Source organism: Panthera tigris, chromosome B3, assembly GCF_018350195.1.
Source record: "Panthera tigris isolate Pti1 chromosome B3, P.tigris_Pti1_mat1.1, whole genome shotgun sequence".
NCBI lineage: Eukaryota > Metazoa > Chordata > Mammalia > Carnivora > Felidae > Panthera > Panthera tigris.
Genome location: NC_056665.1, coordinates 99900220 through 99914568, shown reverse-complemented (window position 1 = coordinate 99914568; position 14349 = coordinate 99900220). Strand labels below are relative to the sequence as shown.

The 14349-nt window shown below is 33.0% G+C and overlaps 1 protein-coding gene across 5 annotated transcripts in view; it reads right to left on the bottom strand.

The window, feature by feature from the left end:
• The window catches only part of STYX (serine/threonine/tyrosine interacting protein), a 38017-nt gene that overhangs the window by 9341 nt on the left and 14327 nt on the right, over nt 1–14349 (bottom strand). For all 5 annotated transcript variants that reach the window (XR_006218852.1, XR_006218854.1, XR_006218853.1 and 2 more), the window contains 7 exons: nt 14163–14216; nt 9954–10051; nt 6526–6586; nt 6082–6118; nt 5292–5331; nt 5151–5201; nt 2909–2981 (listed from right to left, as the gene is read on the bottom strand). Coding sequence is in view for 2 of the 5 variants with exons in the window: in XM_042989704.1 (XP_042845638.1) it covers nt 2909–2981; nt 5151–5201; nt 5292–5331; nt 6082–6118; nt 6526–6586; nt 9954–10051; nt 14163–14216 (414 nt within the window). In the remaining 3 variants the exon portion in view is untranslated. The remainder of the gene's footprint in view (nt 1–2908; nt 2982–5150; nt 5202–5291; nt 5332–6081; nt 6119–6525; nt 6587–9953; nt 10052–14162; nt 14217–14349) is intronic.

Sequence of the window (14349 nt, the reverse complement as noted above, 5' to 3'; positions counted from 1 at the left end):
TTCCCCTGAAGTCTGGACTTTGATATGTATAACTGCCTACCGCCTAACAGCCCTCTCTACCTTAATGTAACCAAAACCGAACTTGATTTTATTCCCCTTAAATCTTCTCATGCAGTTTCTTTCATATCTTCCATAAAGGCTTAGATTCATCTTAATCTTCTCTCTTCACATCCAATCCATCAGCAAATCCTGTCAGCTATACTGTCAAATCCAAAATGTGATCTCTTCTCACCTCTTCCCTTGCTACCATTTTTGTCCAAACTAATATTTCTTTTGAATGTAGGGATTTAGGAGGTAAGGGCAGAAGCAAGTATTCCTAATACCCATTAGAATGCTATTGCAATAATGCAGTCAAAGGAAAATTAAGGGAACAAGCCATGCGGATGTTTGGGGGAAAGCATTCTCGGTGGGGGGAATAAGGGCAAGTGCCTTGAGATGAGAACATGCATAGTATTTTCAAGGAATTGTGAGAAGGTCAATGTGACTGGAACATACATAGTAAGCAAATGAGATAGTAGGAGATTAGAACTGAAAGGTAAAGGACTGCAAGTGTAAGGCTATAAAAGTCATTGTAAATAAGGCCTGTGGCTTTTATTTTAAGTGGAGGGATAACCTGTAATAAGATTCTGGCTATTCTGCTGAGTAAACTGTGTTGAATATAGGATACTGTAAATTTCATAAGAAATACATATATTCTACAAAAAGAAAGATTAAAAAAAAATTTTTTTTTAAATGTTTATTTTTGAGAGACAGAGACTGAGTGCAAGCAGAGGAGGGGCAGAGAGAGAGGGAAACACAGAATCCAAAGCAGGCTCCAGGCTCGAAGCTGTCAGCACAGAGGCCGATGCAGGGCTCAAACTCACAAACAGCGAGATCATGACATGAGCTGAAGTCAGATGCTTAACCGACTGAACCACCCAGGTGCCCCCAAAAAGAAAACTTTAAAACACTAGAGGACATAAAAATTGATTTGAATAAATGGAATATATAGTTAGAGACAAAGACTAAAAATGTAAGGTATCAATTCTTTCTGAACTGTAAACATAGTTATAAAATAAAAAATATAGAGCCCTTTTCAGTAAAGCTCACACACACAATGTTAAAACCTTGCCAGGAAAATTCTAGAAAGAACATTAATGAGGGAATCTTGAGCTATACCATAACTTACTTATATAATATAGTATTTAAAATTGTTTGACACAATTGCAGCAGTAAGCAGAGCAATGGAATAGAACACAAAGTCCAGAAATAGGCCCAAATATAGATAAGAGTTCAGTATATAATAAAAATAGCATTTCAACTCAGTTGGCTAAAAATAGGTTCTTTAATATATAAAGAGCTCTTATAAACCAATGAGAAAAATATCAATAATCTGATAGAAAGATGGGCAAACCACTGGAGTTGCCACTTTTACCACCATGATGACAATGATCAGAAAAATCTGATAAAATATTTTTGGCTATTGGTGCTGAATGTGATATTGGGAAAAAGGTACTTCCAGTTTCCTGGTGGCTTACATTATTTAAGCCTTTTAAAAGACTACGTGATAACATCAAATTTCAAATGCCTCTGACCCAACAATAGCTCTCTCTATATATGTATATATCTTACAGGCATATTCACACATGTAAACAAAGATGTACCTACCAGGATACTTTTCCCAATATTGTTCATAATCATGAAAGACTAGAAACAATCTAAAGGTTTATGTATAAGGAATTAATAATATAAAGTTATGATGCATATATACATATATGTATATATACATATAAAAATGCTGGTACAGTTGTATATATATTGTTGAATTTTAACCATAAGTATATATAATACCATAAGTATATATAAGTATATATTACTTTAAATAAAAAAATCAATTTAAAAAGACAAGGTTTTTACACAACAGGGTTAAAAGGCAAAGAAACTTATTTACTCCTGCATAACTGGATGGAATGAGTAAGAAGACATCCTTTAATCCATAATTTTCCTTTTTGGAAAAAATTAAACTAGTTTAATCAGATACCTCACAGGTTTATCTTACTGTCTTTTTAGTTCATGTTCTAGGCACCAACAAAATTTGAAACATGGAAAAAATAAGGCCTATAATATAGAAAATAAAATATAAAAGCTTCTATACATAGTATACTTAGAATCAAAACTCTTGTCTCTGTGTGTACAATCAAAATAGAGGGAAAAAAATGAAATTTCTAACAATTATTTTATCTTACATTTAACAATGTGCCTTTAACCCTTTTTTCACAGTAATAGCAGCTTTTAAGAAAATACTTTTGAGTGGCGCCTGGGTGGCTCAGTTGGTTAAGCATCCAGCTTTGGCTCAGGTCATGGTCTCATGGTTTGTGAGTTTGAGACCAGTATTGGGCTCAATACTGAAGGAAAATTAAGGGAACAAGCCATGCGGATGTTTGGGGGAAAGCATCCAGTTGGTTAAGCATCCAGCTTTGGCTCAGGTCATGGTCTCATGGTTTGTGAGTTTGAGCCCAGTATTGGGCTCTGCACTGACACTGTGGACTCTGCTTGGGATTTTCTCTTTCCCTCGCTCTCTCTTAAAATAAATAAACTTAAAAAAAAAAAAAAAAAGAAAAAAGAAAAAACTTTTAACTGGAAATGTAAACTTGAATAAAAAATCAAATTAGGGGGTGCCTGGTTGGCTCAGTTAGAGGAGCATGCAACTCTTGATCTCGGGGTCCTGAATTCAAGCCCCATGTTAGGTGTATAGATTATATTTAAAATAAATTTGAAAAGTTAAAAAAAAATAATAAAATTAAATAAATAATTAGATTATGGCAATTTTTAGGTATTTAAAGTAAATTCTACATTTAATCTACATGGACGTAAGAAAATGAATTATCCTATTTTCTGATACCTTAAAGAGGAAGAAGAGAAAAGTTACCTGAAGTTGATGGACAAATCCAGCATTAGGATTAATACAAAATCTTCTTTCTTGAACATAAGCAAATGCATCTCTGAAAACAAAAAAAGAAAACTAAGGCGATGTTATTATTTCATGAGTAATCTCACTTTTTTCATAATTTACCTAAAATAAGAACTTATCCCAAAAATTTACCTAAAATAGGAAATCATATACAGCTTTTACTACAGAGAGGTGGAGATGTAGAGGAAAAATCGACAGCATGGTCAGATGAAATATCACAATCCCGCTTATTTACCAGCTTGTGTTCTAAGGGAAGCTGCTCAACTTTCTAAACTTTATTTTTCTCATCTGTAAATTAGGGATTATAATAATTCCTATCTAGATAGGCTACTGTGAAGATGGAAGATATAAGTGTAAAGCACCTTTGTAGAGCATCTATCACACAGTACATGCTCAAAATATTACCATTGTTTAAACAAGGAGAACTATATCTACTCCCTTGTGTTGTTGTAAGGCTTAAATGAGATAAAAGAGCCTGGAATAGTACCTGCCACAGACCCAATGTATGGAAGCTATTTTCACCATTATTACTGACAAGACACCAAATAATAAAGAGAATATATAAAACATAACGTCTAGCCAGCATTTATCTTTTTCAATTAAATAAATGAAGGATTTGTATTCAAATAATATTAAGAATTGACACTTTTTATTTAGAGAGACAGAGTGAGAGTGTGCGAGCAGGTGGGGGGAGAGGCAGAGGAAGAGGAAAAGAGAGAATCTTAAGTAGGCTCCATGCCCAGTACAGAGCCCAATGTGGGCTTCGATCTCACAACCCTGAGATCATGACTGAGCCAAAATCAAGAGTGGAACACTCGACCAACTGAGCCACCCAGGTATCCCTAGGAACTGACACTTTTAAGAAATTTAAACACAAAGGATACCAAACAAATTAAACAAGTATTTGAATGTCTAGTATGTATTAGTCATGTGGATCCAATGCTGAATACAGCTCAAATGAAGAGACTAACAGAGAACATGATACAACGATGGATAAGTTGATACAGGCATATCACACAAAGTTTCACTGGCCATGTTAAAAATTATTAAGGATCAGAAACCTTTGAGAGCTTTTTGGGGGTACGGTGATTATATGACCAGATTTATCTTTTGAAAAGTTCACTCCTACTGTAGTGCAGAAAAAAACGGACTGGAGAAACAAAAGGATACATAAAACCACTAAGAAGGCTACCATTGGAAGAGTCCAGGAAAGACATGATTGGAGCTTGAAGATTAAATGATGATGAAGAGAAAGATAAAGTGACAGATTCAAGGTATATTTTAGGACATAAAACAGGTTGGTAAAGGGTCAGTTTAGGAGGTAAGGAATGAATGACAAGGAGGTGTCAATGATTACAAGATTTCTAACTTGTACAAGACACACTAAGAACAGGAAACACTGTACATTGACCAGTTTTTTCTTTTGTTCTGGGGCTCTCTCTCTTTTATCTAGGTAGTATGCTTGGAAAAGTTGATTCTGGATAAGAAAGACTACACTGAATTATGAACAGAAGATGAAACAGTGCCTAGGTAATTTTTCACCCAACTATTGTTAAAGGAAAACGTAATAAATTAGCCTTTTATAATTTTTTTAACGTTTATTTATTTTTGAGAGAGAGAGAGAGAGAGAAACAGAGTATGAGTGGGGGAGAGGCAGAGAGAGAGGGACACACAGAATCTGAAGCAGGCTACAGGCTCTGAGCTGTCAGCACAGAGCCCAACGCAGGGCTCGAACTCATGGACTGTGAGATCATGACCTGAGACAAAGTCGGATGCTTAACCAACTGAGCCACCCAGATGCCCCTAGATTAGCCTTCTAAACAAGGGAAGCAATAAACATCTGTGTGTACGAGTTTGTGTGTGTGTGTCTAAGTTTTTAAACTCAGACTGAACAATTCTCTAGTAGTAAATAATTACTTTTCCAAGGGTTATTTCCAACTGTAACTATCATAGCTTCTTAAAATAACATTTAGCACTAGTTCCCTAAAACCACAAAATATTAGCCTAAAGTATATCTACACAAGGTAGACAAGCTACAAAGGTTAAATGACTAAGCATGGAATAGAAGAACCTGCCTAATCAAACATGACTAGATGACAAAATGATGAAGAGAATATCAACTTCAAACTCCCAAACTGTTTCCATTAAGCTTCATTTTAATGAGAATTTAAATTGGCTAGGTTTCAGAGTACTTTCTTACCTGTACTTCATTCCAAATGTTTCCATAATGTATGCAATAACAAAGGCAGCACTGAAGAGGGGGAAAATATTTTAGAAAAAAATAGAAAACACAACTCATTAATTAAATGCTAGAAAAAAAAGATAATCTCTAACTTCATACCTCCTGGAGATCCCTGCATTTCCATGGACAAGAACTTTTCCTGAAAAACAAGAAATAATTACTCTGACTATATATATATATATAGAGAGAGAGATATATATATATCTATATATATATAGATATATATATATCTCTATATATATATATAATTCAGCAACTAAAATATATTGAAACCATGTACTATACCATAGTAAGATAAATCCTTTCTTAAACGTTTTATGTTTTATACATACCATTTAGATACTTACTAACTTTCAAGTTTTACAATTTATATTACCTGTAGACTTTGAAATTAAAGACATTTAAAGCTGACCCAGAATTCAAAAATGGTTGTATAGGGTTACTTAAGAAAGCCTATCCAGGGGCGCCTGGGTGGCGCAGTCGGTTAAGCGTCCGACTTCAGCCAGGTCACGATCTCGCGGTCTGTGAGTTCGAGCCCCGCGTCAGGCTCTGGCCTGATGGCTCGGAGCCTGGAGCCTGTTTCCGATTCTGTGTCTCCCTCTCTCTCTGCTCCTCCCCTGTTCATGCTCTGTCTCTCTCTGTCCCAAAAATAAATAAAAAACGTTGAAAAAAAAATTAAAAAAAAAAAAAAAAAAAAAAAAAAAAAAAAAAAAGAAAGCCTATCCAAATGAAACAAGGAGTTGGGAAAAAACAAATTTGGGAATAGTCTATTACATACAATTCCAACTTCCATACCCTTCATTTAAGACAAATGGTAACTAAAAAAATTAACTATAACACATAATCTCCTGAAAATAAACACTGGCTACATAAAGAAATTACTATTTACCTCCAGTCTGTAAGCTTCCATCAATAAATTCTTTAGTCTGAAGGCAAAAGACATGTGTTTTAATAAAACATCTGGAGTAATATAAGCATAAAATACACAGAATAAAAAATTATTGAAAAAAATTCCAGCTAATTTATATGAATGCAAATCACCTTAATTCAAGAATTTCCAAAATACTACAAATGTGACTTTACAATTTTTTTTAATTATACAGGAGCTAAAATTTTATTTGAATTTAATAAATTCAAGGTGTGATTTCTCAGATATTTAGCGATCATAAAATGGTTTTAATAATAAATTTTCTTTAAATATAATCCCACAATTTTCAGTCATAACAAAGTAAAAGTAGCATGGGAAAGAATTAGTTTCATTATTATTAAGTTTTAGAACCATAATTAAGAGGTCAAATCACAAATTCTAAATATTAAAATATTTTATACCTACCATGGGAAAATAACGTATTATATTTTCAACTGGATTATCTGCAATATCCAAGACTAAATATCTGAAAATAGAATATTTTGTGATAAGCACACATTCAGATAAAATTCTATCTATGTATAAAAAAATTTACAAAATTTCTTGGCAACCAAGAAAATAATGCAAAACAACTTTCAAAGTGTCATATTCCCAAGAACTGGGTCATAGATTTTATATTGCTTAAATACATACATAGCATTTTTAAATGCTTCAGCCTTAAATAACAAGTTAATATTTCTCTGATATTTTATAGTATAAAAAATCTATCTAGTTAAAACTGTAAAATCCCAAGAAGGAAGAAACTTTCCTCTATATTAGAGTGGACCTAGAATATAAAGACAAAAAGTGTCTGTATTCCTTATTGTTATTCTTCTATTTCTACTAACTTCCCCATGGATTAGAAGATTCTTCTCTGAGTGGCCCTGTGACCACTCCTCACAACCCTATATAGGACGATTCAGAGTAAGCCCAAAGTCTCAAAGAGAGGAAGGTAATCAAAATAGGAAGTCTGATGGAGCCAGAATGATGGGAGTCAAATATTCATTGCTTGAACTAACCTTCAGTAGAGGAAAAAAAAAAAAAAAATTCAACCAAGAGACCACCTGTCCTACAATTTTACACTTTGGAAAACACTGAAAATAAGATATTACTCATATGCTAGGCTTATTTTATTTTGTGAAAAACTTCCATTTCTAACCTATCCAAGACTACTTGCTTATTAATACATCTATAGTAATTAAGTTACAAAATTAATTTTTAAAGTCAATATTGCCTTAAAAATTACAGTTCTTATTTAGGTGGTTAACAACTTCAATAAATTCCGGGTTTATCACAGAGAACCCAAAACTCAGTATCCAAGGATAATCCAATGTAAAAACCAAAAGGATTCTGACAATGGCTGTCTCCTCAAGTGATTTTGTAGACTGAACTGTTACATAAAACACAGCTTCATAGAAAAAAAAGTTAATTCAGAATCAATCTAGCATATTTTATTGGACACCATTTTGAGTGTCAAAAACTATTAGCACAACTATCAATCTATAAGCAAATATTCTAAATCTAAGGAGAAAGAATTCTTCCATTAGGATAAAATAGCTGCACACAGGACACTTTGGTACTAAAAACAAAAACACAAATTAGAAATGTATAGGATGGCATTTAAAAATATCACACTTTAATTTTCTTTAATATATGTAAGTCTATATGTGTGTATGCATAATACACATATGTATGATAGAGTAAGATTTAGAAGGAACATGCCAAAATGTTAACTAAAGTGTTTTCTCTGGGTTGTGGAATTGTGGATGATTTTATATTTTTCTTAGTGTCATTCTGTATTTTCCATAGTATCTATAAAGAAGAAGGATTTCTTTCACAATTAGAAAAAAAATTCAATCTATTTTATTTTAGAATAGAACATCTCTTTGTTAAAATAAGTTTTTAGGCGCACCTGAGTGGCTCAGTCAGCTAAGCATCTGCCTTCGGCTTAGGTCATGATCTTGCTGCTCATGAGTTCAAGCCCGGCTTCGGGCTCTGTGCTGACAGCTTGGAGCCTGGAGCCTGCTTCAGAATCTGTGTCTCCCTCTCTTGCCCCTCCCCAACTCATGCTGTCTCTCTCTCTCTCTCTCTCTCTCTCTCTCACACACACACACAAATAAACATTAAAATTTTTATAAATTTAAAAAATTTATAAAATTTTTAAAAAGTTTTTATTAACTGAAAAATATGTACACATGGTAAAAAATTCTAGCAGTATAAAAATATTTGCAATAAAAAAGTAGGCCCTTCTACCAGACTCTAAATTTCTCTTCTCAGAAGCAACCACTGTCAAATTTCTAGTGTGTTAGTCTAGAAATTTTCCATGCATATACAAGAACCTATGTCTAATGTATGTATTTTTAAACACATTGAGAGTATATATACACTTGGTTATACACCTTGCTTTTTTAATAAATATTAATGATTATTCCATATCAACACAGAAATATTTCATTCTTTTTCATGGTTATAGGATTCTATTGTACATTCACACTATATATATATATATATTTTTTTAATTTTTTAATGTTTATTTTTGAGAGAGCGTACACACAAGTGGGGGAGGGGCAGAGAGCGAGAAGGACCTAGAATACGAAGAAGGTTTCAGGCTCTGAGCTGTCAGCACAGAGCTGGATGTGGGGCTCAAACTCACAGAGTGCAAGATCATGACCTGAGCCAAAGCTGGATGCTCAACTGACTGAGCCACCCAGGCACCCCTACACAATATATTTCAGAATGTCCCGTTCTGATGGAAAATCAGGTTGCTTTCATTTTTACAATCAATCAATCAATCAATCAGAGAATTACAACAATATGTTTTATATAGATACACAGTATCTCTAGAATATTTGAGTTAATAGTAGCTGCCTCCCAAGAGAGAAGCTGGAGCTTGGGTTTAGAGGAGAAAAGAGACATACTTTATTTACACACCTTTTTTGCACCCTTTTTTATATCACTGTAATATATAGATTTATTTTTAAAATAAAGTTAAAATAAAACTAAAAACCATTAGATGCTCAACCACACTCATTAGAAGATAAACGAGAAAGGCAAATTAGAACCACGTGAGACATCATTTTTACTCTAGAAAATTGGGGAAAATTACAACTGTTTTACAATTTGTCTTAGAGATACCAAAGAAATAGTGTCTTCTCATTCACTTCATAGTAGGAATGTAAACTGATACAACTCATTGGGGGGCAATTTGCAACATCCATTAAAATTTTAAATGCTCATATTCTTTGATGCAATAATTCCACTTCTACACTTTATCCAACTGATATATTCACACATGAATTAAATGAAATGCATGGGAATACCTGCTTTATTAGCAAAGACTGGAAACAATCTAAATACCCAACAACAGGAGACAGACTGAATAAATTTTAGTATAGCTATTCAATGGATTACTATGAAAATTTAAAAAATCAGTGCAGCTCTCTAAGTAATGATATGAAGCAATCTCTAAAAGTAAATTAAAAAAAAAAAATCTTTAAGCCAGTGTAAAAAATAAAAGTTTATCTGTAGGACTGTTTGTATATACAACATAATCCTGGAAGGATACTCAAAGAGTAACAGTGAATGCTTCTAGAGGGGAACTGGCTATCTAAGGGATAAGGATAGGGAAACTTTTCAGTATACTGTACATGCTTTTGAATCTTTAAAATTCTGCATTATATGATTTAGTTACTTATTTAAGAATTTAAAGAAGTTTATTTTTTAAATGATATACCTAGATGAGCATCCTTATAAAACAGATATGTACAGAAGTCTGCTATAATAAAATTAACTTGAAATAAAAATACATGTTTGCTACCCATAACATTTTAATACATCACAACCATAATTCTTACCTAAATAATTGTTGAAAGTTTGGTTTAACAAAGTTTGCTTCAATATTTTGTCTTATGCATATTATATGGGTTATTCCATATTTCTGTAGAATAGGTAGCTATAAAAAGAGAGGGACAAGGGAGAGAAATAGTTTAAAATACAAAACATCGCCTTGCTGTAACAAAGGTGTCTGAAATACACAGGACTGAACATTAAAATTACATAGCCACATCTGAACTTTAGGCACAGGGTATTAAAGCTAATTTTACAATAATTTACCTGAAGTGATCGGTAAAATATTTCAATGATTTAAGATTAATATATACTACATAAGCTCAAAAGGCTAATAAGATTACTTTACATCCATAATTTTAGGGCTTGTTGAGACCTTAAAGATCATTTATTTGGTAAACAATACTATATAGTGGTTAAAGGCTTTGTAGTCGTGAGAATCCCAACCTCTATCTTCCAGCTCTGCTAATGACCTGAGCTCTGTGGTTCGGTACTAACCTTTCCACTGAGTGGTTAGATGAATTACATAAGATAATATATGTAAGGAATGTGGCACAGTGCCTGGGGCACATGGCAAGCGTTCAGTAAATGGTAATTACATATACTGACTACAAACTTTATATTCTTTAGAAGGGACTGCTAAGACATAAACAATTATTGAACATCACTGACATAGTTAATTGGAATACCAGGGCCCAAATCTCCCTGCCTCTTTCAGTACACTTTTTCTGATACAAGCCAGAATTAACATATACAGTTCACAGACTAAAGTTTCAGTTTAAAAATTTTTCTCAACTGGCAACTCCAAATGATATATTCTGTGGTGTCTTTTGGCTATACATTTAAAGCAATTTAATGTGACATTTAAAGCAATTTAATATATTAAATACATTAACATTTAATATAACATGTTATATACATATACTATATGTGGCATAATACATATACGTGTTATTTTAATAGAATATAAATTCCAAGAGAACTATGATTTTGTTCACAGATTCATATTAAGTATGTATAACAGTGCCTTGAAAATATTAACTGTTCAACAACTATATGTTTGTTAAATATATTTAACAAATTCATGCTGGCATGAGGAATCAGAATTCATAATTTTGAGTTTTCTATGAAACTTTTCAGCTTACGCTCATATATTTAATTCCCACTTTCTGCATTAAATAGTCCAGAACAATAATACTAATAATCCATCAGAGAAGTCAAAGAATAATTTATATTTGTTATGGACTGAATGTTTATATCTCCCTAAAATCTGTATGTTGAAGTCCTAACTTCCAAGGTGGTATTAGGAGATAGGGCCTTTGGAAGGTAATCAGAGATTTAGATGAGGTCATGTGGGTAAAGCCCACATGATGGAATTAGTGCCCTGAAAAAAGGAACAGCCATCAGGACTTTGTCTCTCTGCCATGTAAAGATACAGCAAGAATGCAGCCATCTGCAAGCTAGGAAGAGGGCCCTTACCAAAACCTAGCCATGTTGGCACCCTGATTTCAGATTTCCCAGCCACTTCAACCACAAGAAATAAATGTCTGATGTTTAAGCCATTGGTCTATAGTATTTTATTACAGCAGCCTGAGCTAAGAAAATATGGCTTTCAAAAGTTTAAAATGTTAATTTTTGCAGCAAATGTTCTGATGCCTGGCATATATTAGATAGAGTTTAATTATCTTTGTATTTCCTGAGTGTACCCTGAGTTAAAAGAAGGGAGGTAAACACTTGGTAGGATTAATATTTAATCAATGTTTCATATTCACATTTACTAAACTGTCAAAATGTATTCAATATCCATTCTTTATACTTGATCTGTGATATATAAAGATACTTTATTAATGTGAGAAATCACAGGAAGATATATATAACTATGGATAAAAATCTGCTTTAACACAAATATTGAAGGCACATTAAACTATTACTAAGTAAAAAAAAAAAAAAAAAAAAAAAAACCTTAACAAAATAGGACCCAAATGTAATAGCATACAGAATACTTTTACTTTCCAATGGATTTTCATTTATATAAAGCAAATTATGACTTACTCATACCTACAAACTACAGAAAAAATTGTATAAAAAGAAACAATTCACTACTGACAAAGAGCCTAAATTTGTCCCTTTTCAAAAAAATTTTTTTAACATTTATTTATTTTTGAAAGACAGAAACAGAGTATGAGCAGGAGAGGGGCAGAGAGAGAGGGAGACACAATTTGAAGCAGGCGCTAGGCTCCAAGCTGTCAGCACAGAACCTGATGCTCAGGGGCTCAAACTCACAAACCACGAGATCATGACCTGAGCCGAAGTCAGACTTAACTGACTGAGCCACCCAGGAGCCCCAATTTGTCCCTTTTATTAAAACTGTATTTGAATGTAATAAAAGATAAGCTTAACTAAACGAGTATTAGAAAGGGAGTTTATTCCCTAAGATTTATCTCTGTTATTATTTGTTGTTGTTACATATTTTTAGGATGATGGTATGAAAAGGAAGACAAGCTGTTCTATGGTGATTCAAAATGAGAAATAATCAAATTTCGCCATAGAAACTTTTCCTCAGTCTAATAATTAGACCATGGTGAAGGCGATGGTAAAGAGGTTTTGAGGAAATCTATAAACAAATAATTTCATGTGACAAATACTATAATAGATATATTTATAAAATGCTGTGGGAATACAAAAAGTAATCTAACAATTTTTGTGAATACTATTTTGTGAATACTACATTATTTGGCTTTTGTTTGTCTTAAGTAAATCAGTTAAGTCTATAGTTAACTACTCTATCCTTTCCTTAGTACTTTTTTTTTTTTTAAGCAACACTGTGCCTTTCCAACCCAGCTGTAGACCATCAAAACTAGGTTTACTCTTATATATGCCTCAATAGTCAAAAAGCCTTCCAGTTTCAAAGAAATGACTCTAACTCTAAAAAAACTCCCAATCAAAGGGCAACTGGGTGGCTCAGTTGGTTAAGCGCCCAACTTCAGCTCAGGTCATGATCTCATGGTTTGTGGGTTCGACATCCTGCATTGCACTCTGTGCTGACAGCTGGAGCCTGGAGCCTGCTTCTGATTCTGTGTCTCCCTTTCTCTCTGCCCCTACCCTGCTCATCCTTTATCTCTATCAAAAATAAACTAACATTAAAAAACAAAACAAAACAAAAAAAACTCCCACCCACCCAAAATTCATAAATACATTAAATTAAATCATTAGATTTAAAAATTCTACAGTTTTGCAGGCACCTGGGTGGCTAAGTCGGTTGAGCATCCTACTTTTGATTTCAGCTCAGGTCATGATCCCAAGGTCATGGGATTGAGCCCTGCGTCGGGCTGTGCACTGAGCGTGGAGCCGGATTGAGATTCTCTCTCTCTCCCCAACTCTCACACTCTGTCTCCAAAACGAAACAAAAAGAAAAAAGAAAAAAAAATTCTACAAATTTTTTTTTACAAAACTTACCATAGGTAGAGTAGGTATCATACACAAGAATAGTGACTTCAAAATAAGGTATTAGGGAAAACATTTGTGATACATTGTTTCACATTATAACTCAAAGCAAATTAGTAGCACTGTCATAATTCCTAAGACTGAATCCCCTAGTAAGTGGCAAATTGCTACATATATTAAAATGAATCTAAAAAAATCAATAAATAAAAATTAAAAAAAAAAAATCTACCATGTTAAATGTGTAACTAAAGAAATCCATTTCACTTTGACTATATAGGAGACAAGAGACATATATGTGGTATAATACTTTACAACCTGGAGCATCTAGGTCTCTAAAGTTTGGAAAAACAGAAATAAGATTTTACCAATTAAAACACGTGCATACACATGCACATATACACACATTTACCCTTGATAAGGAAAGATAAACTAAAATGTTAAATACACTTATTTTGGGCTTTAATTCTATCTCACTGTTCAGAGATATGATTAGCAATGACAGATACCTAATCTTTTAGAGGGTAAATAAAGGTCAATTATCAATTGGTAAATCTTTCAAACACATGGATTCATGAAAAAACTAATACAGAAAAGCTCATTTGTGATTTATGATGAAATATTTGAGAATCACTGGTACAGTAAAATTTGGAAAGAGGCAGGTACTCCAGAGTGACATGCAATATTTGTGGACCTTCTCTCTTACAACTAAAAAAATTTATTCCAAAAAAGCTGGTTAATAAAGTCTCTTGATGAACTTAATCTAAAATTCATACCTTGCTTTTCATGGCAGAAGAATATGGGCCTAAAAACAATCCAGGTAAAATTTCCTAGAAAAAAAAATTGAGATATTTACCATCAACAATTTAAATATACACAAACTATGTACCACATAAATGGACTTGTGGAGTTTTCATAGTTGTTATAATAATTTATTAAAAAGCTTGCTATCTAGGGAATATT